This window comes from Channa argus, chromosome 13 (assembly GCF_033026475.1).
Source record: "Channa argus isolate prfri chromosome 13, Channa argus male v1.0, whole genome shotgun sequence".
NCBI classification, from domain to species: domain Eukaryota; kingdom Metazoa; phylum Chordata; class Actinopteri; order Anabantiformes; family Channidae; genus Channa; species Channa argus.
The window spans coordinates 17207317-17229537 of record NC_090209.1 but is presented as its reverse complement, the minus strand read 5'-3'; the positions used below and the strand labels follow the sequence as shown (position 1 = coordinate 17229537).

Below are 22221 nucleotides of genomic sequence, written 5' to 3'. Positions count from 1 at the left end.
AGAAACAGGTGTTTCGTACGCATCAGTGCTATGACGCCTCAGCCTTAGGTGGACTGTTTTTACTGTATGTCTCCTGTTATAACACTGCCATATTGAAACTCCACATTCTTGGCAGGTTCCACTGTTTTACTGGCATTTTATCCACAAATTAACAATTGTGTTATTATACAACAAATAATTGTTCAATCACTTTCTAAAACTTAATGGGTTTGAGACAGACAGCTGTAGACCAAGTTCTAAAATAAAAGAAAAAGGCACTGCACCAGATATAGATACAATTTTCTTCCCACACAATAAAGCATAACCATCAGGACAGTGTGACAGGAACACTAGTTTGCAAATGGTATAGTAAGTATATACTCAATAATCTAAATCTTATTGAAATACAGATCCCCAGTTTAAGAATTTATCAATCAGAGATATGCTGACAGATGTAACAGACCAACCTTTTTTTTTTAATGTATGGAGTGAGTCAACATTAGCCATAAATGCACATAATTCAAAAGAAACGAGTGTGATCTATTATAATTGTATTATTAATTTGCAAAAACATTTATTCTCTTCTGCAGGTGCAGTACTTTGAGTTCTGGACTATACTGAAGTACTTTTTGTCTGATTACAAGTTGCAACACAGTGTGAGAAGTTTTATTTTCATTTCTACGTTTTAACTATTTGCACTTTGTCACATTGTGACTTTATGCATTGGCACCTTTTTGCTTTTGCAAAAATTTTGCAAATCTTAAAGTTAATGTCAGTGGGGCAAATGAGGCTGTGGTGAAAATCATGTAATTGCTGATGCCTGCTAGTGGATGTTTTTGTGACCTTGTGTTGTTGATTTTATTACAGTGTGAAATTTATTGAGGAAATGGAGAAGACATGCATTTTTATTGCCTCTCTAACATTGGTTTATCGTACGTCTCATCTTAAATCAGCTAATAGACAACAGACAACACGAGAGCCATCCCTGTGTCTGTCTTTGTCATTTAATGTTTAAACAGGAAGAGATTATGCATTTTTGTTAACTCTTTACACCAACCAGCCATTACATTTTCTTCTTGAGCTTGTCAGTGTCGTGAGCCATGAAAAAAGATTAAAACTTTTAGTATTCCACAGTGAAGTAATAATGTCAGTTTATAATATACAGTACTTTTAGAATTTTGGTGATTATCAAATAACAAGAAACTACATTCCAGGTACTAACAGATGTGTTTCCGATAATGTCTTTTAATGATTGACCGGGTAAAGGCTATTTAGGGCTGAAAGTAACACAACAGCTACACAGACTGCCACCTTGAAATGGCGAGAACAAAGTTTTTTTCATTATTGCTGCTCATCTGCTTTTTTCCACAGCTCTTCCAGTTGAGACTGACAAAAGTATTATTGCCCATGGAAAACCAACTGAATTCCCAGGAGGGGAACCAGCAATTGCCGTCAACCCCCAGAGCTGTTCACAAGACATCCATGCAGTATTGAGAGAGATGAGTGCGTTGTTGGCTGAGCAGAGGGTCGAGATCCGGCATTTGCAGAAAGAGAATGAAGGTATGTGATATAATGAGAATCTGTGGGTGGCAGAAGAACAAGTAGTGTTACGGGGGGATGGTGTAAAAACATGTCATCATCATAGCCTAGTCCATGCACAAAGAGTATTAACATTTGCAAAAATATGTCTTATAATTTAACACAGTCTTTGTTTTGGTTTTAGCTCAGACTGCTAAGCTGAGAGACCTGGAGTTGCAGAAGCCTGAATTGGATCAGCTGAAGCAACAGATCCAAGGTATACTGGATACAGTGTGCAAAAGTTTAAATTCCTGTATAAAAAAAATTATCAATGTAATATTCAATAAAGTTTTTATACAGTCCTTGACCATTTTCGGTACTTCTGATGATGAAAAAACAGGTACTAGCTGATTGTGCATAATTATTCTGTTCCATTTCGGGTTAAGTTTCCATCCCTTTAAGTGCCTTTTCAATGTAAGGGGATGCAATCTTAAATCTAACCCTAACATAATAACAATAATGCACCTTTAGCTAATTTAACATTAGCAAAGATAGGAATATAAAAAACAAAAACACTTTCTGAATGTGTTAAAAACAAGTATTTAAATAAAACATGGTTTTCCAATTCATGTTTTCAGGAGCCAAAGCAAACCTTCAGGAAAACTGTTATGATGAAATACTTTTTAACTGACTGATTCTAATATTCCATTTAATTTAAGCTCAGACAGGAGAACTGGACACGATTAAAACCAGGACAAATGTCACAGAAAACCAGGTGGAGGCTCTAAATAGCGAAAGGAAAGGTTAATCTTTAAACACTTTATCACTGTCACTATCGCGTTGTGACATTGCCCATTTTAAAGCATGTTCATTTCTCCCTGTCAGTTAAACAGGTGGCTTTCTCAGCATCTCTGCTCGCTTCAGGCTCAGAAACTATCGGGCCATATAACACACATACTCCACTGGTCTTCAGACATGTCGTCACAAACATCGGAAATGCCTACAGCCCACACACAGGTACTGAATTTCACCAATTTAAGCAATACAGCTTTCTTTTTGGCAGTGTTGTCATTCGCCTGCTTGCATGCGCTGACAAAAATGTCCTACAGGTTTTTTCATTGCACCAGTGAGAGACGCCTACCACTTTGAATTCTACATTGGCGCCCATGGACATGCTTCACATTCTTCAGGTGCTGTGTTGGTCAGAAATGGAGAGCATATTTTCATTGCGTATGAGCATCAGACGTCGCATTATGGGAGTTCTGCCAATGGCGTAACACTGCTGTTAGAGGTTGGAGATGATGTGTTTTTGCGTCTGTGGACCAACACAAGGATTTTTGACAGTGAAAATCACCATAGCACCTTCAGTGGCCACTTGCTTTTCACCATGTGAAAGAGAAACAGTCCTAGGTGTGCACGCATGTGTTTTAGTGCTTGCTGATTAAAGGAACACTAATATTTAAATTTATAAATCAATGTACCCTGACATAGAAATTCTGTATCAGTACCTGCAAAGTCTCCTCAACAGTATTTATCTCACACACATGAAAGAAACATGAATGACAAAACAATATTTGTATATATTATGTATCTTAAATCTGAATAAAAAAGATAAAGCTATAGTTTAGTCCTGTATGTGTCTTTCATTTAGCAGATGGTGAAATATGTTTGAAAATGAAATATCCTTATTGTTAGCAGAAAAACACATTTTCCTATTTGGTATAAGAATCTGTGTGGCTGGCCAAAGATATTTTATAGCTGAACAATGGTTACTCGTGCCACTCAAACAATAAATGGTTCTATTCACAGTAAGCATAACATGATAATGCAATGTTCAGATACTTTTGATCTCCAGTTTTGTGTATTGTGTCTTGTCGTTAATTTCACCATCTACAACATTTATTATGAATGTATGAATTAGCACTTGTCTCTGGTTTAGTAAAATGTACAAATACAGAAAATGCTGCTGCCATTTGATGTTTTTGCAAAACTGTGTTGTTTCTCTTTAAAAGCAAGACTTACTATGCTTGATTTAATGAGAAAGCAATAACTTTTATTCTTTATCTACCCTTGGTTTCTCCCACATCGTGGCTCATTCCAACATAAAGGAGGTCAATAAGTGTGTGATTAATGTTTCAGGTAGGGGTTGTAAGTTGTTATTTACTCCTCCTAGGATGACACTTAGTAGTTCACTCCTACATTTCAGTAAGGATCATAATTATGTGTCACTTACTGACTCCCTTAGAGCCTATCGGTGTTAGCAGACAGGAATCGATTTTAACGTGATAATTCACACTATAGTAAATAAAATGTAATTGCAAATACTAAAATAACACAATAAAATGTATGAAACCGTCCCATTGTGTGATGGAATATATGTGAAATGTCATAACTAATTATTCAACAGATGATGTGTGTATGTTTTGTGTTTTCCAGATGACATGCTCCAAGTATGAACACCTTGTTGGCAAAACAATGGATGGGGATGAGGCACTTGCAGAGGGAGGATGAAGGTACGGAAATACGTGTTGTTTGGAGCCAAGTAACGGCACAGGAGCTTCTATGTTTGTACCTTGTCCTCTATGTCAAACAACATGTTCCCAATGAGTATCAATAAAGTATCACTCATTATTATAATTATTACTATTAACAGAAATAAGCACAGAGCTACTGAATACCTTCTTCGGCTTAGTGTACTAGTAGTGTGTAAAACCAAGGGACCAAAGGAATGACACACTGCTGGCATGTAAGCACGTAATTTAGCACTAACACACAGCTGGCAGTAAGTTCTGTATTTGTTGTAGCTGTTGTTCTGGACTAATTTAGATGTTGACCTGGTCCTGGTGGCAGATGAAATCCTCATGAGGGCATAAGTGTGTGTTTAGAAATTTGAAAATCATTGTGGTCTAAAGACACTTAAAATTTTTAAACTGGTTATTTAAGTAGAGCAAATATGAGAAGTTAAGGGAAGTTCTGAGTGATTTAATCAGTAGTTCAGGAAAGAGTTCACAGAAACGCAAATATGCCCCGGTCACAGTAAAGTCTAAGAATTTCTCCTCTGGGGAGCAATGTTGTCTTTACAATTTCATACATCAATGCAGTTTGGTTTTAAAAAGTGTTGCCTGTTAAATCAAATAATTTTTCCCATGATTCACTTTGTACTAGAGAAACTTTGTGTAGTCAATTAAAACTTATCATACAGAGATTTATTTATTTAAGAACAAGCTGTGAACCTGCTGAAGTGAGACATGAAAAAATCCACTACTTGAACCTGTTTACATACCGTTTTAATTAAAATGATTTATAATACTGTATATTAAGCTCAAGTAAAAGCAAAGTCAGGACAATGTTGAAATACATCTAATTGTCAAATGTGGAGACAAACTTGGTGACATTTGTCACTTCTTTTCAATAATAAATGAATAAGTGGCAGTGTTTGTTTAATGTTCATCCTCTTGCTGCTCACAAATTCACAGTGCACATATTTTAAAAAGCACACAGGTTTTATTGCATATCAATTTCATGTATAAATTCTTCATAGCATTGGAAAGATTACATTTGGTATACATTGCTATTCTACAGAATTAACATCAGTCATTTCTTTTCAATGAAATTTTTCTAAAGTACATCTTTAATAATCACAAGCATCAAAAGAACTGCAATTTCAGAATTGTTCAATAATATTCTACAATCCTTTGTTTTTCATTATGTCTTATGTCTTCTCCCACGAGCCTTTTCTAAGTCTTTCAGAGCCACCTGCCCGAACATCTGTAAGGCAGTCAAGAACTTGAAGTCAAACCTACTAACCTAACCACATGTACAATAAGTGCATCTACGAATTAATTTTTTCTTTTCTTTTCTCATTTTTTGATTTGATACACATTTCACAAATGGACATCATTATGACCGCTAAACACGTCATGCACAGTATCGTTTTTTTTTTGTTGTTTTCAATAAACATAACAGAGGCGATATACAACTCAGATTCAAACAAAACAAGCACCATCCATTTAAACCCATATTTTTCGATGATTTTTTTCTTCAGACAAATGCACCAAATGTTTCATTCTTTAAAATACTTTACAGTTAAAAAGAAACAATATGTATATTTTTACTTTCTCCTGTAACAGTGGGGGGAAAACAGGAACCATATTCTGTCGTGCTGAAACATTTCAGCGACCATCTGCCAGATGGGAAACTTCAATGCCTTCAATTCATTTGCTTTTACACAGCGCGTACTTATTACAGTAGTCCATGACATGAAATACTACATATAGTCAACCTAAGAACTTAGGTTAGGACCCAAGTCTTTACATTTTATAACCATGAGTTGGAAAATGTTTTTACCATGAATGAAGTCTCATTCAGTAGAATTATAAAAAAAGACTCGTCTTTAGAAAAATGAGATGATGCAGCAGTCGTAGTGTCACACTACCACCTGCTGTCGCGAAGAAAAATTACAGTGCTTCAGATTTTACTCTGAACAGATTTCTGTTTTGAGCACAAGCTGCTCATCTGCCTAGAGTGAAACTAATCTGAAAATGTGTCTGTGACCTAAGTTCTACAGAATTAAGCCTTTTTTATTTTATGGCTTGGACCCATATGGTTTAAGTGCTAGTTTGAAAATACAGCATCAGCCCGAGTTCTGAATGTCCCAGTATGCAGGGAGGACCAAGGCAACAATGATCAACAATGCTCACCCCCCTGCCTCCTGCAGCTATCTACAGTTATCTACAGTAAATGACTCGTGCCCTCCGTGGCACAGCTACCTTGTAGACCACATGGAATGAGTTTTCAGTATGATTTCTCAGAATGGGAACAGGGAATATGCTGTCAAGTTTAACTCGTGGTCAAGTTTTTTCCCCATCCAGAATCAACTAGACATTTACACGTGTTGGAAGGACTGACCAGCAGAAATACAATGTCCATTTTAATACTATCTGTGGTTTAATTAATTTTTTTTTTTTTTTTTTTTTTGGTTACACTGGTCCTTGCCTTCCTTCTTGCATGACCAGCGACTTTGTCACTCCAATGCAGCAAAGACCAGATGTTCATGCAGACTATATGTTTAAGACTTTTGGACAATGTAATATAGAAAATCTAATTTTAAAAAGCATTTGTTGGATAAACTGAGTCTATAAAATCAAAAACAGAGATAAAAAGGAGCTTGTTACTATAGAAAGAAGTCAAATTCAAAAGTGTGACATGTAATGCCCGTTTCTGACATTCATAGTGAAAGCCCCCCTCCAATACTTTAACCAATTGTAGCAAGACACATTCAGCATACTGGGTAAAATTGTTGAGCTGAAACAAAAAAACAAAAACCACTGCAGGACACTACAATGCCAAATAGGATCTCAAACTAACTACTCCTATCTTTCACTATAAATTAAAAAAAAAGAAACAAAACGTTAATTTCATGGGTTCTTTCCATTTTGGCACACCAACGCATCAAAACCAGAGATTTAGAATCTCCCTCGTCTTCTGATAGGCATTCATTCCTTCAGCAACACGAGAAGAGCGATACAATGACTTTTCTTCATTTTCACGCCTCCAGTCATGACAAATAACCAGTAATAAATACATACACACACACTTCTGAAATCAAATACATAAGAGCGTACTAGGAAAAAAAATATCTATGACAGTAAATGCAAGCCCCTTGGAAATGAAATGATTGTCAGAGAACAAAACCTTTTTCTATGGGTTATTTGGCACATACCACTCTTGCTATGAACATCTAGGTTATTTTGTACATGACAGTATCATACAATTTTGGTCCTTCTCTAAAATAATTACATTAACAATTTAGCACTGTGGTGCCTACAAAGAAACAATACTGTCGTATCTAAGAGAGAAGAAAGTAAATAAAATTAACAAATGACAATAAAATAAACAAGCAGAGATAGACTTTTTTTTCTCATTTTTTGATTGATGATTTAAACTCATTATCGGCATGATCAAATTGGGAAACCAATTACAATGGCTAGTGTCCCACATAGCTCATTAAAATCACCAGTCGCTGTGCACATTTGAACATTGAACATCATGTAATCATTCACAAATCAACAGTCTAATGGAGCTGTCATTTCCTCAAGTAACATTTAGTGTGGTGCTGTTGTTGATTCTGCAGTTATAACTGAAACAAGATCAGTAAGTGAGTCGCCCGTGATTGACGGGCTTCGATGAGGGGAAAACCTGGAGACAATAGTGCACGTGCCCACTATGTTCCTGGTGAAACAGCACCACCTTGTGGACATGCAGTGCTAATGCAGTGCTGATGCTGCAGTGCTTGTAGTAGGTGGTGTACACAGACTTTAGAGACATACTAGTCATTAAGTGTCTTTAAGAGAGTCTTACGCAGGGTCTCTGTGGTGCTGGAGTGAGCCTTGTGGACTTGGGGAGGATCAGAGTAATGCAGAGTTTCAATGCTGTTGAGAAGCATTTATCATGTCCTTCACATCAACAGGAGCTTAGCAGTGCTTTCTCTTTAATAGAGTCTTGCGAGACCCCTTACCTAGGGACAGTCTCTACCTCTCACACGCTCTCTCTCTCTCTCTCTCACTCACTCACTCACTCACTCACTCACACACACACACACACACACACACACACACACACACACACACACACACACACACACACACACACACAAACACACACACACACACACACAAACACATTCTTTCCATTTTAAATGTATGTGACACTGAATTCTTTTCCGGGCCTCCACATCTTCTCACCTCTCACGTCCACCCAGTCTCTTGTTTTCTATCCATTTGCGATACTAATTTTCCTCCTGTTCTTTCTCCCACTTTCTCTCTGTCTCTCATCTAGATGTGGTTGAGCGGGTGAAAGCTGCTTGTCTCAGACGGTCCACCTCCCATGCTCAGCCAAGCGTCCAGAGAGTTCTGGGAGGGCACGTGCAAAGGGTTGTTCTCCGAGAGAGACAGCATCATTGCATAAGCCTGCAAGAGAAGAGATGTGAGTTTAAACATGAGAGAACAACTTGTTTGTGTATTTTTAAATATGGTTATTAGTTAAATTGCTACCTATTTCAAGAAGTGTCAAGAAATTGTTAGGACAATTTGTGTAGCTTTTAGCCAGAATTTCCATTGCATTGGTATAAAAAGATAGTAGAGAGGGGAGAGGGTCTGTCCACACACTGAATTTTAAAAACTCCCACACATTTAATAGTGTTTGAAAACACGTCATTGAATTTTGGGAGCTTTTGTCGTCTTAATAATAACATTGTCAAACCACTTGTCTTTCTTTCTCCATTTACATTTGTGCTGACTGCACTTGCTCCCAGAGCTAAAGTTGTAATAAACTGTAATAGTCTTTTAATTTCATGACACTTTTACATTGTAATGGTTGTTGAAAGACTGAAAATCACAGAGGAGCTAAGAGCAGTTTACAGGTAACATGTTAGAAGGTTAAGTGGGAGGTAAAGACAGGAAGTGGCAGGAAACAGGTGCCTTTTTATCTATAGTTCCACCCACCGTTACATAGATTACAACCTTTTTTTTTTTCTCTTTTTTTACATCAATCTTCTGAATGTGTAAAACTATCCATCATATCTCTCATCTTTGCATCCAGAGTCTGAGATCTGAACAGCATGTCTTTGCTAACCTTTTCTCTTTTAGTGGACATCCAAAAGCTAGACACATACCTGGGTTTTAGCCTGCCTGTACAATGTCTCTTTCAATGCCTCCGACTCTAGTGAAGTGTTAAATATGTCTTTAACATCAAAGGGTTGCTCTTCACTGGCTGCTTTACGTAAACCATCCAGGCTCTTGGGAAAGCTGGACAGACCTTCCAGGTCCAAGAGAGAGCCCTCCTCCTCTATACACCTGCACACCGGGGAACGGGTGGATGGCAGAAGTAAGGTAGTATGTATGGATGCATGTTTTAATGGATGGAAACGTGGATGTGGGAATGGGATAGATGGGGAGTTAATGCCATAGTTGGGAAAGAAAATGAAAGAAGGGTGAGAAGAATAGGGGCAGAAGCGAGACTAACATTAGTGAAACACACGTATTTTATGGGATGCCATGGCATGTTTACGTTTTTCCTTCCAAGTGTGCACTGTTGTTTAGTATTGGCATTAGTTGGAAAGAGAGTACAGTAGGTATAAGAAGTGGTTTATGTTAAAATGTTTGTTAAGAGCTATAACATGGCTGTGGTTGTTCAGTATAGTGTCCTGACTTATTTGGTTTCTGTACTTAACAAGGTGAATACCTGCGAGTGTGTTCGTAGCTCATAGCTAATGGCACAGTCTCCGTCTCTTCCTCCTCCTCGTCCTCTTCATACACTCCTGTTGTGATGGGAGATGCGGACTCAGGCGCCTCATCGTGAGACTTTTCTGTCAGGCTGCCTTCCTCCTCTTCCTCATCATCGCCCTCCACTTCCTCTTCCTCTTCTTCTAGCCCCCGAAGCCCTAGTTTGGAGCTGGACAAACTGTGGCTGGGTGGGCGCTCCTCCTCTGCCTGATCTGATCTGCAGAGAGATCAAAGGTCAAAGCAGGAAGGAAGTGTTGGTATTCCTGAATGAACTGCAACTGTTCCTGAAAGACGCGGTATAGCATGTTCCTTTTGCACAAATAGGAAAAAACTAAAATTGTTCAATTTGAAAAAAAAAAGTTGTCTTGAATTTGGGTCTAAGAAGTCTGATTAGCCAGTCAGGAAGGGCAGGAAGCCATGAATCTGTAGGGAGGTGTAGCTGAGCTTTTAGAGAAAGGGGGAAAGATACAAAAAACACGAAAATGGGAGGATACCTCGGGTTCCACTGCATTAACTTTAGATATTTTTTTAAGAGAAGGACTTTTATTAGTTTGTTCTCTGGGGCTTGTGTCCAGTCTGGGTGGCTATTACCATTTCCTGAACATCTAAATGCATGACTCATCATGAGCAGAGAAACATAAATAATCTGTTGACACTGTGCACAGTCCAACTCCAATGGACACACAAACAACATGGGTGTTGACAGTGTGCCCAGAGCACTTTTCAAACGGCCCACACATGATTAATTGGTCAGCTTCTCAGAAGCAGAGCAGGAGATGGGGCCTGCTTTAGACTGGGTCATCTACACTCTGTGATAGTGGAACATACTTTGTGTCAATGAATGAAGACAATGGCTGATCTGCAAACAGGCTATCAGCACACAACTATTATGACCTGCCATCTGTACATTTTCCAGCCAGCCTCAGCTCCCTCCTTCCATCACCCCCAGACCACGATGTCATGGCTCATGATATCATTTCCTCTGGGACAGCAAATTTACCCCTTCCACTTTTTGCCACACAGTGGACATTTATCAACTCAGACAGGATTACCTCTGGGAAGGGGTGCACAGGGACAGGACTGGGTCACATACACAGTGGGTGGGTGTATACGGGTAGGGGAAATATGGGGGGAACAAAGGTTCTCCTTTTTCAATCTAGATTAAATATCACCATAATCAAATTGCAGAGCTGGTTGGCGGGGAAAAAGTCCATGCCTGCGTACAGAAAAAGAAGCGTAACTCTGACATAGGGGGCCCTGGGTTTCGTCGTTAAGTCTAAACACGTCAGTTTGGTGTTTGTGTTAGCAGGCTGGGGGTATGGATACAGTGGGTGGATTGGGGAAGAGGTCCATCATCAGTGGATCTCTTAGATAAATGCCTCAACCCAAATCCCCCTCAGTGTCCAAACTGTCAGCCAATAAAGCCCAGGCCCAGCTTCAGTTTTATCCAAACCATAGTGATCAAGCCATGGTCTGGGTGCTTGTTCCAGCCTTAATTAGGACCTGGATTGTGGTCAAGAGGAGACAGATACCTCAGTCATTTAATACTGCAGTGCTGAAAATGTCTGTGTATACTAACCTTTTCTTCTCCTCTCTCTTTTTTGTTTAAAACTTCCCACCCCCAAAGCAGAAGTGCTGCCTCAACTTCTGCAACATCTCCAGCTTACAAACTAATCGCAGTTTTCTCGTGAATTTTGTCTGGCTATGATGCTGAATAGGAGTGTTAAAGGGAGAGACACTAAGGGCAGTGAAGAGCGATTACAGATATTCTTCCATGAAAGTGTGTTTGCGTTCAGTCGCTCACAGAGAGAATAAACAGTGGGCTGTGTGGTGGGAAGGCAGAAAGCACAACACTTAGTCTGAATTGCAGATATTAAAATGTCATGCCAGTTTGTTGTGGATGAGACTCAGTATTGATCCCAGATGGCAGAGGGGCTGAAGTGCTATAGCTTCCGCTGACCGTAATGCATGTTGACAACTGGAGGGGGAATGATGGAGGAAGAAACAGACAGAAATTGAGACTAATGCTAGAGATTTCATATCAAGAACGATATAAATCTTTTTCTGTATTTGACTGAAACCAAGGTTAGTATTCCAATATTTGAGAGGCTATTTGTTTTTATATATTTAGTTTGCAATGGCTTAGTTAGTTCATGTATTAACAAACGTTTGGATTAAGCATATGTTATTTCAACTGCAGCCACTCTTAGTATTCTAAAGCTGGGACACAGCTCTGATGTTGGCGACTGTTGCCAAAGCTTATTCAAGCCACTAGAGAGCGCTGTACACCATGTGCTAAAGTGTCAGCTGTTGTGTACAGCGGAGAAGGAAGGAACACTGTTGCTTTCACTTGGACAAACACTGTGTCCTCCTTCATTTTGATACTTACAGATTAGTTGTCCTGATAAAGATGAGAAGCAAGTTCCTTAAAGTGAGCACCTCCAACCGCTATTGTTTATTTGCCATTTGTTTAGAATTGATTAATGAGGGTGGGACGGGATAATAATTAAAGCTTGCCATGACAATTGATACTTATGTATCTATTATAATCAGTGAAAGTCTTTGCAAAAATCCTAATACAAATGTGGTCTGTGTTGTGTGTGTTACCTCTTATCCGTGGAGCTGGAGGCCTGGTTCATCTCACTGTTGGAAATGAAATTGCGGATTTCTGAGAAGTATGAGTCCTCCTTTTCGTCTAAAAGTGCATGATTGTCTGGCTCGGAGTTTGGCGAAGAGATGATGGTTCCCAGGTTGGAAAGCATCCCGGACTGTTGGCTCACTGTTGGGGAAAGCGTGCAGACACCCACACGCATAAACACACAAGTACATGCACACCAGCCACACATACGTACGCACAACCAAAGAAAGAATGATGATTAGTCTGATGATCATTAGATTACAGATAATAGATGAATTTTAAAAAAATTCAGAATATCTGGATTTTATGTATTATAGGTTTTTTTTCCCAAATAAGATCCATTGTAATACACAGAAAGGCTAATATTTTACATTTGTTTAGTTTAAACAACAAACAGGAAATGTTCATGTAAATTAAACGCTTCATTTTAATTTTACCATCTCTTCTTATTCAAAAAAATATAAAGTGCAATTCCCCAATTCCCTACTCTACTGCAGCAAACTAAGGACATCCATTTTTATGCTAATCTGCTATTTTAGACCTAAAAGAAATCACCTAAATGTATGTTTAACATTCAAACAAAAAACATCTCCACATGATACCTGTTTCTTCCACCATGAAACACTTTAGTGGCAGTATCAAGCTGAACATTCAGGCACACCCACATACAGAAGATGCCCAGTTTGATCGTAGCCTTCCACTGTTGGCCAGTGTGTAGTCAAACTTAAACCTTACTTTAAAACTCGTATTATTTATAGGTTTGGAAAATTATTTTCCCTTCATGTTGTTTAAACTCTGTTCTCTTTCTTACAGATTTTATAACATTGCTCTTGGAAGCAACTCACTGTTCTTTAACACAAAGAATGGTGTAATTTATAAAAGTATAGTGTGTGTGTATAGTAGTTAAAGATTATACTCCAACTATATTGTTTCAGCAGGAGCCAGCCAGTGTTTTTCATAGTTTGTATTGTTACAGCTTATTAGTACATTTTTTAAAATTTTGTTGAATTCAAACAAACTTAATATTAAGGGGAATACAGGTGTATTTCCTTATTTTATTTGGGTGTCAAGTAAATTTAAAAATGTTACATCGTAAAGAATGGCCCGATTTGGATGTAAAAGTGCAAACATGCAGTTTCTCAGCTCAAAAAATTTGGGTTGCATACTTATTTAGTGGCACACCTCCATGCAGGGCATAAAAAGCTGGGTTTTGGCAATGCAGTCGGAAAACCAAGTGTGAATGCTTTCATTAAGTGGTTTTCCTATTTTGAATCATTCATAGCACCCAACTAAACATTTATCTAGGTAAAGATTAAAAAACTTCAAAATGGGTAATGTGAGCCATTCATTTTTCAGCCCAAGAATAAAACACAAAAATACCGTTTCACAATTGCAATTCTGACAGCCTCACTTTTCTTAGAGAAACCTGAGTAATAGCTTTTGCGAACTGACCAGGAATGTTCTCATGCTCATGCTTCTTGAGATGGCGGTCGAGGTTGGTTTGCTGACCAAAGCAGCGGTTGCACAAGTGACACTTGAAGGGTTTCTCCTTGTTATGGATGTTGCGAACGTGGCGTTGAAGATTAGATGAAATGCTGAATGAGCGGTCACAGTATTTACACCTGCCAAAGGGGAACAAAAGGATGCGAATGTGAGTTAAAAAGAGAAGCAGAGTGGTACAGTGAGCAGGGACGGTCCTTCAACCACAAATGAAAGTTGGGTTCGTGGCAGGTTTATTATTCACCTGCTGAGGTGAGCAGGAAGTTCTTTACAGCTCATCTAGTTTCTTAAAAAAATACTTTGACTTTTAAAGCGTAACAATGTGAATGTTGGGCTTTTTTTTTTTTTTTTTTTAACAAAAACTTAGAAAATCTTTTAGTAGCTAGAATGAAGACAATAAAGGCAAATGAGCTGCTGGATATGAGGTAGAATGCTGCAGATTGAGCCAATGGTAATTTTGAAGACAGTTTGAATCATTGATTTTGTTTTGGTCTTTATCCAGTGTTCACTAGAGATTCCGTGACTTGATATCTCAACTCAGGGTCCAATCCTTTCCTATTCCTCTTTTCTTTCCATAGTAAAATAGAATAGAATATATATACTGAGTTATAAATTGGCATTGATAAAGAAACATGTCATGCCTATATAAAGCAGCAGTTTGTACAAACATTTCCTTCTTATTTAAAATAAAACAGTGGAAAAAGTCCTGAATATTTTGGAAACATGAGACTGAACTAGAATAAAATACCTGTAAGGCTGTTCCCCTGTGTGTGTCCGCAAGTGTCTGGTGAGGTTTGCTGAACGAGGGAATATTTTCCCACAGTACCTGGAGGGGAGAGTGGACAGAAAAGAAGAACATAAGCTTTGATGAGTTTCTTAAAGAAAATAATTACTCCATCATCACTGTAAACATCTGGACACCGCTAGAAATTACAGGCATTATCACCGGACACTGACCTGCAGGCATAGCGCTCCTTGCCCTTGCGGAGAATGGCGTCTGAGAGTGAAGGTGGTGGCGAGCGGAAGTTGAACAGTGGATGAGCTGAATGTTGCAGTGAGTTGGGAGGTGGATCCAGTTTTAGAGCGCCAAAGCTCTCCAGCTTCTCTGTCATATTCTCCATGGCTGACATCTGAAAACAGAAGAAAGGAGCATGTAAGAGCAAATATTTTTCAGATTTTATAGAAACATATTTTCAGAATCAAACGTTTCCATTGTATTAAAGTAATAAGTTGAGCACTACCATGCAACCAGATTATTACCTGTAATCTATTGCAAGTTTTATTAGAAACTATGTAGTGATAAATACAGTACGGTAGTTTGTTTTTATTTTAAATACTCCTTAAGAGAACTGGCTCATGCTAGTTTATTTATGTGTGTGTGTGTTTGTGTGTGTGTGTCTGTGTGTGTATGTAAGTGTAAGTGTTCAGCGAAAACAAAGAAACTATATTAAAAAAAAAAAACAGGGAACAAGGGAAAGAGACAGAGAACGGAAGCTTTGAGGAAGCAGTATATCAGAGGTTAGCCTTGTTGTTTGTGCTTAAAGTGAGTCACCTCCATGACCTATAACACATTACCAAAAGTCAAGTATGGTTCTCCAAGTGCCCCCCACCATACTCTCTCAACTCTAGCTTTAGCCAGGGCTTTTGTTCTCTTGCCTCCTTCTGCTGAAGCTACTGTTGCAGGCCTGCAAAGTGGCTAAATGAGGCATTCAAAAGCCCTGATTGGAGCTGTACAAAATAGTTTGAGATACCCCAAGCTGATAGCCTCTTCCCCTCCCCTAGAAGCTTGTGAACAAAGACGGTCAGTTATGTAGGAGTTTATTTGCCAAAAACAGCTTACATCCTTCCTTTTTTTTAGTGAATACGGAATGGGAGAGACACAGGGACAGACACTCCGTCTCTACGTGTTTATTCGCAGTCTGAGAACGGGTGGAGGGAGAGTGGGGTAATTCCGTCATGAGACTGAATTAGAGGTGGCATTGTGTTTGGATCACTGGGAGGATCACAGCTGGGACACTGATATGAAAGGTTTTTGCATGGGAACCAGTGAAAACTTTTCATCCTGGGGATATTGATCAATTACAGAAATATGAACACTACAATTGTCTTAAAATTAAATTACTAGCAGGGAGTATATCCTGTTTTTATTATCCACGGATGAATTAAGCAATATTTTACAAGACTATGAGCGCAGGTTGGAGGCAATTGAGAAACAATATTGTCTGTTTGCAAAATAGTACATTTATAAATTTTCAAACTACTGTTTTACAAATGCATTTTTCACAAATATATATGTAATGTCAAACGTGAAATTAAATGTTTATGTGTACATTTATCTGCTAGGCATATGCACTAAATGTGTGCACTGAAAAGTCAGAGTTGTTAGAGGACACAGATTTAAAGGTCAGATTAAACCGTTTCCCAACAAGAGCCCCCCATTCTCCTAGAGACAAACACAGGATGTCCTTGATGGACACGGTGCTATTATCTAGCCAGCCAGCCACAGAGAAAAAAAAACTTGGAGGTGGTTGAGTTATTAGCTGGACTGTGGGCTCCCAGTACATGAAACAATGCCACAACTAAGATTAGCATGGCCAAGAGAGGCAGTTTGTTACAAGTCAAACAGTTATTATTCTCTCTTTTATTAATCCTATCATTTCTTGTAATCAAGATTTGTGAAGGTAGGGAGGGCCTGGGGACAGTCTAACAATGTGACTGATTATCAAAGGGGCTGCAATAACAGACTGTCTTCTGAAAAAGGTAGAAGTGACGAGGTACACAGGCGCCATTCAGTAAACAAAGGAAGAAATCATACAGAACCCTTGAGAAAATAACATCAACACTGTGGAATGATGGTGCATAGCGCCCTATCAATTCAAGTCGCAGCAGCGTGGGAGGTAGGAGTGAGATATTTTCACATAATACACGGTTTAAAAATAATAGTTGATAACATCTGGGAATATTCTGCCTGTTCTCAATATGTGGAGGCCAATTCCTCTGTTTGATATTCCCTTGCTGTAGTTTTAATTTCAAAAAGTGTTTACTGTTTCTTCTTTAGACTAGACCATTAGCATCGTAGATGTGTATGCGTGTGTGCCTTAAGCATACCTGTGGATGGAAGAGTGGAGGTGAGGGCCTGAGGAACTTTTCTTTCAGAGCTCCTACGGGGTCGAGTAGCTTCCTCTTCTCCACCCTGCTGGACCAACGACAAGGCAGAGGGTTACGTACCAAGGTCATAAATCATTTACAGCCTGACTAACCTCTACTGTGCCTTCTTCATTATGTGCACATAAACATTTTGATGTTGCTCACTTGAGATTAGTTTCTGGTCTAATCCGGGCTGAAATACCTGTATATGGGGTCCATGAAGAATGCTGAGGGCTTGGCATAGTGGAGGGGTGGCGGCTGGTGCGGCTGTGCCTGGGGCTGCTGGTGTTGGGTAATTGTGGATTGGTGCAATGATTGGGAATGGGGGTGTGGAAACACAGCTGGGGTTTCATCCTTGATGGAGGCCCCCTTTCCAACTCCATAGATGTGGTTCTTTCGAGTTTGTGGCTCAGCTGCCACACCATTATGACCACCTCGGCTCCGGCTGCCAATGCTGAGGTCCAGTGGCTGTTCTTCACCACTAGATATTGCTAAAGGTCCACTACTGCTCCCGGTACTACTGTTGGTGTTTGAAGGGTTCGGTGGGGTGGTAGGAGCTAACTTGGTCTCCTTAGGCTTTGTGGTGAGATCAAATGGTGACTCTGCTGTGGGACCAGGAGCTCCTGGGGCTCCGGAAATGATTTTGTGCAGCTGCTCGCGGGGTGACTTGGGCTCTGCCTTAAAGAACATGCTAGGATTGAGGGTGCTTCTATCAGCACTAAAGGGATAGAGGGAGTTGTGGAAGTTGGGCAGGAACTGGAAAGGAAACATGGAATGGTAGGGCAATGGACCCATCTTTTTCTCCTGATGAAGACCAATCAAACCTGGACCGAAATATTTCTCAGCAATAGAAGCGATGGCTTTGATGGAATCTGTGGTAGCTGCATTGGCATTTGTGGTGGTGGGAGGGAGGGCTTGCTCATCTGGCGGAGGGAAAAAGGAGTGCTGGGATGATGCAGAAGAGAAAAAAGGGCGATCAATAGCAAGGTTCCCTGAACTAGACACGGCTGATATCAATGCACTGTTTGTGTCTTCTAACTGGTGGCCTTCTTGATTTGATACAACTCCAGATGGCTTCCTTCTTTTGCCACTTTGCTCACGTTCACTTTCGCCATCACTCTCCAGGTCAGAACCATCACCCGAGGCAGTACCAGTGGTGGTATCCAAATCTGTCCCACTTGTGGTATTAACATCTTCAAGGTCACTACCATCTGACATGTCTGTCATCTTTGATTTTGGCTTGGCTTCTCTGCTAGAAGTCAAATCCAGTTTGCTCTCTCTCTCTTTGTCTTCCAATTGACTCAAACTGTTTCCTCCATTTGTGGAGCTAACCAGTGACAGTGGAGGGGCATCTAGGGGACTGCGAGGAAGCTTCACTTCCTGGCTGCTGCTGCCTAGTGGGCTCTTTATCAATGGACTGGCCGACAATAAAGGTGTTCGCGGGTACAGTGATGGGGGGAAGATACCTGGGAATCCATGTGGGAGGGATGGGAAGCCATGGGGTCCTGGTGAGAAGGGCAGGCCAGCATGAGGATGAGGTCGGGAGGGAAAGAAGTCAGTGAATCCTAAACCTGACTGGTTTAGTCCTGGAAGATGTGGATGATGGGACTTGGCCTTGCCCATGATGGGACTGGAGCTCATTGGGATGCCAGTATTGAACATCCCTGCGGGAGAGCCATAATGGTTTTTACCTTCACAGAAGCGGCGATGCTTGTTGAGAGAGGAGGTAGTGCTGAACAACTGCCCACAGTCCTTACACTTGATCTGGGTGCGACAGTCAGCATGCATACGCTTGTGACGGCAGAGGTTGGAGAACTGGGTGTAAGATTTGTGGCACACCTCACCTGGGGGAGCAAAAAGATGAAGCCCATCAGGGCCTGGTTAACCCCATTTTAACACTGTCTCTAACTGTGTATACCAAATCAACAGCAACACATTTATCTGAATGGAAACTGTTGATGAAATCTACAAAAGATCAGTTTGCTATAGATAAAATCTGCAACTCAAAACTTCCCAATGAGTCCTAATTTACTGTATATTTTTCTACTGTGTGTATGCTTATGCTCTGTTCACAAGATGCAAGATGCATTAAAATGTTGGTAGGGGTGTAGAACATAAGGACTGTAAGATGGTGTAGAAGTAAGAAACAAATATACAACAAAATGCACCATTAGGATAAGTGTTCTTTAACTTCCAAAGCTCTTACTTACAGCTAAAAGGTTTAACACTGCTGTGGATGTGCTTATGCTGTTTGAGGCCAGACGAGGTGGCAAAAGTCTTGCCACATTCAGGACACGTGTGAGCACGTGCCCCTACGTGCTGGGAACGGATGTGACGCTGAAGATTGCTGGGATCTGTGAACACCTGAAATTTAAAAAAAGCACATAATAGAATGTTTAATCAGTAAAAATGCATAATTAATATTGCAACAAAAATATTTTCACTTTTTATATTAGATCCTGTTATTCTTAGCACTGTTTCCATTGCTTTAATATCTATATGACATTTGCTGTTTTATCAGAATGATTAAATTTGTGTCCAATACTATTATTATTAAGGCCTAAAGTACAAAGCCAGAAGAATTTCTGATGCAGAAAAAGCCTGCGTGTCCTGTGCACAACTTACGTGCCGGGTATGCTGTACCTTATCACAGTTTTCACACTCAAAGCGTTTGCCACTGTCATGTGACATCTGGTGGCGGATGAGGTTGGACTTCCAGTTGAAAGCTTTGGGGCACTGGTCGCATTTGTACTCCCTCTCCTCTGTGTGGACTATCATGTGTTGTCCCAGACTTAAAGAGGAGAGAGGAAGAGTTCCATGAAAAAAAAACTATTTAAATTACATATCTTCGTGAAGTGTGGGAGAATATGTGCATCCGTGTACCTGTACTCATTTGGGAAGATCTTCTCACAGTCTTTACACTCATGGACGGGCTCATCGCTGTCCTCACGTTCCTGTTTGAAATCCTCTCGTAGCGTGTCAAAGATGGATCCGGTACTGGAGCATGAATACTTCTGGTGCCGCCGTAGCTCAAGTGCTGAGGAGAACAGCTCATCACAGTCTTCACAGCGGTACATCTGCTCGTCTGCACACACACACACACACAGAAACACACATAGTTTTGTTTAGACCTAACACAATTCAACTCAACAATACTGTAAGTACTGGCTTTGCAGAAAATTGTACACAGTTTAAAATGAATAATGCTACATCTAATGTTCCAGTGTTGTACTATCATGTTAGGAGTATAACTGTTCCCACTGTAAAAACTATGGTTTCCTTATTTTAGAATGTATTGCAGTTAAGGTTCCTATAAGCAAATGTCATTGTACATAAAAATCCACATAAAGATAAATAGCAAATCTCAAAACTTGGATTAGCATTCTCCAATTTGACATAAACCAAGGACAAAAATAATTGAGTACTGTAAAAAGTAAGCAAAAATTTAAAATCATAGGCAGCCAAAAAAATACTTTTATGGTTTACATGTCGTGTGTTTGGTTGTATCTCCCGGCAGATGCACAACCAAGTGTCCTATTGCATATAAAAAAATTTCTAGTACTAAACAAGAACAAAAAGCTCTCTCTGTGTTAGTTACAGTTAAATGGATTCCCATTCAAATTGCAAATGCAACAATCCTGCAATTGACGTTTGCATAAACTGGAAATCAATTATCAGTGAAATGTAGCCTTCATTAACACAGTTAATTGCTTGTTAAAGCAAGTGTTTGCTTGAGATTTGAGGTGTAATAGCACACAGGGGAAACAATAGGGGCGGGTCTTGCCCTTCCGTCTTGATAACCTTTACAATACTTCTCACCACCAAGGTCAAACGCATAAAACCTAAGCCAGCTTTTTGAATAGCAAGTTCCTGAGTCAGGAGCCAAGTTCAACAGCTCAGGGGAAAGCCCAGTGGAGTGTTTTTGTGCATGGGCATAAATGTGCTTATATGTGTGTGTACGTCTTCATGTGTTTATGTGAACGTTTTCCAAAAAGAATGAGCCACGAGGAACAGAGGTAAGCAGGGCCACAGTGGCGCCAACCCCCATGGTGATTTCAGCGCCAACCTGCCATACCCTCTTTGCCATGACCCGAGCAGCCACAGCCTGAGTCGACCCCCCCAGGTGTCCCAACATGCCATGCACACCCATCCATCATTTCAAGCCATACTAAATGAGTTTATCCAAAATGACTTACAGTGCATGGCTTGCCTGTTTTCTACTGCATGTGGCCGTTTATCCAGCTGGAACTTCTTGGACACATTAAAAGGGCATTAGAGTAGCAACATCAATGTGTCTAACCTTGGGGAGAAGGATAAATGACCTTCTGGTCAATGGGCCATTACACTGAGCTCAAATGCTAAACTAACTAGTTCACTTTGACACCAGTTTGCACATATTTCAGAGAGTGAGCGAGTGTTTGACTGTGAGAGAGTTGCTTATGACTTGCTATGAAGCTCAAACATCTCATCATTCAGGAACGTTTGTCGCCTTTAATAGTGGGAAATCTCAAGAAAAAAAAAAGATTTAGCTCATGACATCAATAAACTATTGTATGCTGACCTTAAAACATGGGAAAGTTTCTTTGCATCACAAAAGTACCTGCAAACTCCTCTTGCAGGAAGAAGACGAGTGAACATGAGAAATGTTTGAGTGGACAGACAGATGTGCTCGTGATTGTGGTGCACATCTGAGGGGACTCATATAAGATGTTTGCATGTGTGCATTAGCGTGCCTGTTTCTTTTCCCAGTTAGTCTGGACAGTGGGAGTGGGGTGGGGTTATAAAGGGGAGACTAATAGCCCTCTGTGAGACGAAGGGAAGCACAATTATGTGCAGTTTAGCAGCTAATCTGGGAGCATGGGTGAGGTCTCGGGGGACTCCTCAAGTCCTCTACTTCAAATTCCTTCTCCGATAAGCCAGACACAGAAAGCAGGACTGCACTGCCAAGCTCCCACTCAGCCCTGCTGCCTTCTTCTCTCGTTCGCACAAATACGCAGAGATAACCACACAAAGCAGACACTTTCATCCCTACAGTAGGTTGAATGTCTCCTCTCTGTTTTTCTATCTCTCCCCCTGGCAAATAAACAAATTCAAACATTAGCAGAATTGTAATCTTATTTTGATTCATTCTGCCTGCCTTCATTCCTCTCTCACATC

General features: G+C 40.0%; 2 protein-coding genes across 17 annotated transcripts in view; one reads left to right on the top strand and one right to left on the bottom strand.

Annotated features, from left to right (window-relative positions):
- The first annotated feature begins 63 nt into the window (after nucleotides 1-63).
- LOC137140280 (complement C1q-like protein 2) lies at nucleotides 64-4926 on the top strand. Of its 5 annotated transcripts, none has more exons than XM_067528539.1 (6): nucleotides 64-635; nucleotides 1351-1539; nucleotides 1703-1774; nucleotides 2217-2300; nucleotides 2383-2514; nucleotides 2607-3890. In XM_067528539.1, the coding sequence occupies exons 2-6, from the start codon at nucleotides 1479-1481 to the stop codon at nucleotides 2888-2890; spliced, it is 633 nt and encodes a 210-aa protein (XP_067384640.1). In that variant the 5' UTR covers nucleotides 64-635; nucleotides 1351-1478; the 3' UTR covers nucleotides 2891-3890. The 5 variants fall into 5 exon arrangements, with proteins under 5 accessions (XP_067384640.1, XP_067384641.1, XP_067384643.1 ...); XM_067528540.1 differs by lacking the exon at nucleotides 64-635 and adding an exon at nucleotides 726-1193; XM_067528542.1 differs by lacking the exons at nucleotides 64-635; nucleotides 2607-3890 and adding an exon at nucleotides 3934-4926 and having other exon boundaries at nucleotides 1225-1539.
- Nucleotides 4927-4977: 51 nt separating this feature from the next.
- The window catches only part of prdm16 (PR domain containing 16), a 169535-nt gene continuing 152291 nt past the window's right edge, over nucleotides 4978-22221 (bottom strand). For 4 of the 12 annotated variants that reach the window (XM_067528519.1, XM_067528525.1, XM_067528522.1 and 1 more), the window contains 12 exons: nucleotides 19948-20149; nucleotides 19690-19855; nucleotides 19275-19428; nucleotides 17267-18941; nucleotides 17026-17113; nucleotides 14875-15047; nucleotides 14666-14743; nucleotides 13870-14039; nucleotides 12387-12558; nucleotides 9739-9996; nucleotides 9170-9350; nucleotides 4978-8465 (listed from right to left, as the gene is read on the bottom strand). In XM_067528519.1, coding sequence (XP_067384620.1) covers nucleotides 8331-8465; nucleotides 9170-9350; nucleotides 9739-9996; nucleotides 12387-12558; nucleotides 13870-14039; nucleotides 14666-14743; nucleotides 14875-15047; nucleotides 17026-17113; nucleotides 17267-18941; nucleotides 19275-19428; nucleotides 19690-19855; nucleotides 19948-20149 — 3452 coding nt within the window. In that variant the 3' untranslated portion in view covers nucleotides 4978-8330. The remainder of the gene's footprint in view (nucleotides 8466-9169; nucleotides 9351-9738; nucleotides 9997-12386; nucleotides 12559-13869; nucleotides 14040-14665; nucleotides 14744-14874; nucleotides 15048-17025; nucleotides 17114-17266; nucleotides 18942-19274; nucleotides 19429-19689; nucleotides 19856-19947; nucleotides 20150-22221) is intronic. The other 8 variants (XM_067528521.1, XM_067528527.1, XM_067528526.1 and 5 more) reach the window with 6 other exon arrangements.

Coding starts and splice junctions, on each gene's coding strand:
- LOC137140280 (XM_067528539.1), top strand. CDS start 1,479: ATGAGTGCGTTGTTGGCTGAGCAGAGGGTCGAGATCCGGCATTTGCAG. Junction 1,775..2,216: donor GCTGAAGCAACAGATCCAAG/GTATACTGGATA, acceptor ATTTAATTTAAG/CTCAGACAGGAGAACTGGAC. Junction 2,301..2,382: donor TCTAAATAGCGAAAGGAAAG/GTTAATCTTTAA, acceptor TCTCCCTGTCAG/TTAAACAGGTGGCTTTCTCA.